The sequence below is a fragment of the Arabidopsis lyrata genome (genome assembly GCF_000004255.2).
Source record: "Arabidopsis lyrata subsp. lyrata unplaced genomic scaffold ARALYscaffold_209, whole genome shotgun sequence".
Taxonomy (NCBI): Eukaryota; Viridiplantae; Streptophyta; class Magnoliopsida; order Brassicales; family Brassicaceae; genus Arabidopsis; species Arabidopsis lyrata.
This window is the reverse complement of record NW_003302407.1, coordinates 1-4,453: the sequence shown is the minus strand read 5'-3', so window position 1 is coordinate 4,453 and position 4,453 is coordinate 1. Positions and strand designations below refer to the sequence as shown.

The window sequence follows — 4,453 nt, the reverse complement described above, 5'->3', positions numbered from 1 at the left end:
TAGTATAGCAATTAGGGAAATGTTGTGTGTTCAAGCGTATTTATTTGTTTGAAATTTTGCAATTACTCACTATCCATGCTATGATAGGGGTCTCTACCATAGCTATATTAAAGCGGTTTAGTTTATGTTTTTATAAGAAATATTTATGCTATGAGATATTATCTTATAGCGTTTATCTATAAGATAAAAAATTAAATGACTCTAACATAGCATTTTTTAAATCTTACATTTTGAAAACCAATAGATTTCGTAGCAGGTTTTTAAATGCCATTATATGTGTTTTTCGTGACACTTATTTCTTTTTTTTATGACACTAATTTCTTTTTTTTATGACACCTGTTTTATAAAATCCCCAAAACATCATTAATAACTTCAAATCCAAAATATAATTCACAAAACATGTTTCACATAACAAGCTAACAAGTTTTCCAAAGATCCTATCAATGATCTCCTTAAGATCCAAAACCAACCAACTAAAAGTCTGAAAACAAGTTTTCCAAAGAAGTTTCACAAACCAAACCTCAGGCCATGATCACTTTGTCCTCAGGCCATGCAATAACTGTCCCAAGGGCATCTTCCATAATCTCTATTTCATCTGATTTCCTCCAAACTTCTGCATCGCTAACTTTGACAATATCTACCCACACTTTAATAGCATTAGAACCCAAAGGAACAAAGTGAACCTTCTGGTTTGGATCATTTGTTGCCCATCGTCCTTCAGCAACTACTCGATTCTTTCCGGTAATGTCCATCAACATGCATCTCTTATTGTCCTTTGAACCATTTTGCATGATACGCTGCCATGTTTACAACATAAAACAAAAGTCAGATGATTTTACAGAGGTAATCAGACCAAAATAAAATAGATTTACCTGTGATTTCCGGATAGGAGACTGTGTATCTGGTATAGTTTTCTTTACTGGAGAGCTTGGGCGTATTGCAGTCTCAATAGGAGATTCAGACCCTGATCCTGAAGATTTAGAGGCATTTGAAGCTGGTTTATCACTTGTCTCCGCAGATTTTGTCCCAACTGCAGATTTAGATCCTGAAGGTATATCAGTTGATGCAGAATGCTGTCTAGGAGATTGATTCTCAAAGCTAACTTTATTGACAGGCCATGAAACAAAAGCCATCAAACAGTCCTCAAGGTATGTCATCTCAATTGTAGGCCTCCATATGAATGTTTCTGGTTGAAGCACTGAATCCACAAATACTTTTACTGCCTTTGGTCCAAGAGGTAGTCCATTAACCAATGCAGTTTCTTCTTGTGTCTGCCAACGACCCTCAGCAACAATGACATCATCATTAGACAAATCCAGCAGTTTACATTTATTCAGAGAGTTTGCTCTTAGGCCCTGTCAAAATTTACAAAACTACTCATCAAATACCAACTCATAAACAGCCTCAGTAATATAGTGCATCAATATAAAGTTTACCAAAGGCGCAATGTCTTCTATTTGGAGCTCTTTGTCCAAAAGAACACACTTAGAGGCTGGCCATGCAATAATCTGTCCAACAGCTTCCTGAATAGTAAACATCTTAGTTGCTGGTCTCCAGAGGAATGCATCTGCTTTAGTAGCAGTTTCAACCAACACTTTAAGATCTGTAGGGCCTAGACGACAGTCATTCACTAAGTCATCAGGATCAGAAGATAGAATACGCCCTTCACCAATGTTTTCATCACTACCAGACCAATCAACCAATACACACTTAGGGTGTGACCTTTTGTTTACACTCTACAAAATGGTGAACCAAAAAAATTAAGTCAGAAATTACACTAGCAAGAAAGATTCATGGATCTGAAATAAAATACTTACTCTGGCAGCTGAGTTTTCACCTATTTCTGCTTCTTGTCTCTATAACATAAAAGAATAATGTCAGTTCTCATATATATATATATATATATATAATCTTAGCTGCTTGGATCAATAATTGTGTAAGTAGCTAACCTGATTCTTCATTTTGCTAAGTTCCTCTTGCAACTCATTCACCTTCTTAAGTAACTGAACCTGCTTCTCTTCCATATCAGTCATACACTTGGTCTTCACCTGGAAACAAGCTAATTTGGTCTTACTCATGCCTCTACCCATCGCCCGCAGCCTACCAGGTTTGTCAGGTCCTAAAAGTTGACAGAGGTGATCTTCTTCTGGATTTGTTTTGGTTGTTGGAGCATCACTTCCAACAAGCGTAGCTTCTTTCATCTGCAAATCAATGACACTTGTTACTAAAGGAAAACAAAATCATGTTAAAACAATTTGGGACATACAATTTTTTCAGCTGCATTGGTATTCACTGGCGTGCCATCCTTTTTGGTACGCGACTTGACCCACACCTTCAGCCTAGTCACCTCAGATGGATCTCCACTTTCAATTTTCTGTTTAAAAGCAACACAATAATGAATCTATATAAGACTAAACAAGAGAAACATCAAAGATGATAAGATCATTACCATGTCCTCAGCAAGTCGGACCATTCCTTTGCGGCTAGTAGTATGAGGTATCTGTTTTCTCCTCCTCTCTTTATATTCATCACTCACAGCCTAACAATCAAAATTATTATGCTATCACCATTGAAATACCAAACTTAAATGAGGATAAACACAATACCTTAAAGGCTGTGCTTGTTTTGACTTTGACAAATTTTCTCCAATCTGTTGGAGAAACATTCATTGGTCTCATATTCATCCTCTGTTGGTTATTAGCAGCCTCATTTATATCCTTGACAATGCGTGACTTGTATGATCTCCACAAATTTCCCATCTGACTTAGCACAGCAACCCTTTGAAACTCCTCATCAAGTTCAAACCTTGCCTGCAAAAAACTTACCATCAAAACTGATTCAATCTAATAGTACACTACACTGTGATTAATGGAAATGTTACCTGAACAGATTTCCACAAAACTGTTTTGATATCTTGACCAACATGCTTCCAGTTTTCAATTGTAACAGGAACATGTTCTCTAACCAGTGTTCCAACGTATGATGACAGCTTCACTGACCCTGGACCATAAGGATCTCCCATGAGATTGTAGTCAACTTTTTCTCTAACAGTTGGATCCTTGGCAATGTTTTTCATCTTGGTTGGTCCCCTATGTTTCTTACGCTTAGGTTGCTGGTCTTCAGATAACTCAATCTCACCTACAGGCTCATCATGTTCTCCATCTTTATCAGTGATTTCGGCTGGTACCCTCCCTTCAGTCTGAGATACTTCAACAGGCTGCTCCAAATGCTTACTGGTTTGTGGTTCCTCTACAGTCTGCTCCACTTGCTTACTGGTATGTTGGTCTTCTTCATGAATCTCAGGCTCAACAGTACCATTATACTCTGGCTCATCCTCCTTTGCTGTATCCTTCTTCTTTCTTGATTGTTTCCCTCCCTTCTTCTTTGGTCTGCCCATTTAATTAAGTCTCCTACATGACAAAAACAAATAAGTAAAACATGTCAATCTTAACTTAGACAAAAGACAGCACATAGTATGAGATAACACACATCACATAAACACACATCGAAACCAGAACCAAGATATAAAAAAAAACTACATTTGGCACATATATTCCTTCACAATCAGTTCTAGCAGTTTCTGCATCATCTAAGTCAATATCCATGTCAACAGCTGCTGGCAATGGACCAATATCTACATTTCCATCCTGAACATCTTCTTTGCTATATCTTCTTGTGGAACCTCTCATAACAACATACCAACTGGAGGAATCATCTTCCCTTGAATAAAAGACTTGTTTTGCCTGAGATGCTAGTATGTAAGGATCCCGCAAAAAACTGACTTGACTCTGATTCAAGTTAACAAGTGTGAACCCATCTTCCACCTTAACTCCATTACCTCTCACTGCCCATTGACACCGGAACAGAGGAACATAGAAGACATTATAGTCTAGCAAGATGATGTCAATGATTCTGCCGTAGTAAGATACCAAATCAACCACCTGTGATGTATCTTTAGCACTAGATCTACACATAGCTGTAGCCTCATAATAGACTCCACTATTCTGACTTTGCCTTTCAAGTGAGCTTGTGTGAAAACGTTGTCCATTCACTATATAACCAGTATATGACCTTGCACTACACCGTGGACCATATGCCAGCCATTTAATTGTATCTTCATGTCCAGATGAAGAAATGGGTATCTAGCAGCAAGATGCATATATTAGAGTCAGTCACTTATATTTATATGAATCAGTTTAAATATATACAAATTACAGAGAAATAGCTTGCCTTTTCTTTTAACCATGATGCATAGTTCTTAGCATGCATAGACCATAACATTGATGCATCACGTCTACACCTTGGATTAGTGTCTTGTAGATGTTCCAAGTGCATGCTTGCAGAAGAGGATTAAAAGAACATAAGTTACCAGATTGCTATATTGACAATGTTATTGACACAATTAATAGTAAATATAAACAGAACTTACTCAACAAAAGTATCCAAGACAACC

The 4,453-nt window shown here is 37.3% G+C and overlaps 1 protein-coding gene across 1 annotated transcript; it reads right to left on the bottom strand.

Moving 5' to 3' along the window:
* Positions 1-356: 356 nt before the first annotated feature.
* LOC110226077 lies at positions 357-4,329 on the bottom strand. Its single transcript, XM_021016659.1, has 2 exons — positions 2,882-4,329; positions 357-2,810 (listed from the first exon to the last, which is right to left on the bottom strand). The coding sequence occupies exons 1-2, from the start codon at positions 3,395-3,397 to the stop codon at positions 2,556-2,558; spliced, it is 771 nt and encodes a 256-aa protein (XP_020872318.1). The 5' UTR covers positions 3,398-4,329; the 3' UTR covers positions 357-2,555.
* Positions 4,330-4,453: the final 124 nt, after the last annotated feature.

Excerpts from the sequence above, each read along its gene's own strand:
- LOC110226077 (XM_021016659.1), bottom strand. The coding sequence starts at position 3,397 with ATGGGCAGACCAAAGAAGAAGGGAGGGAAACAATCAAGAAAGAAGAAG. Across the intron at positions 2,811-2,881 it reads TTTTGTGGAAATCTGTTCAG|GCAAGGTTTGAACTTGATGA; the intron begins GTAACATTTCCA and ends AGTTTTTTGCAG.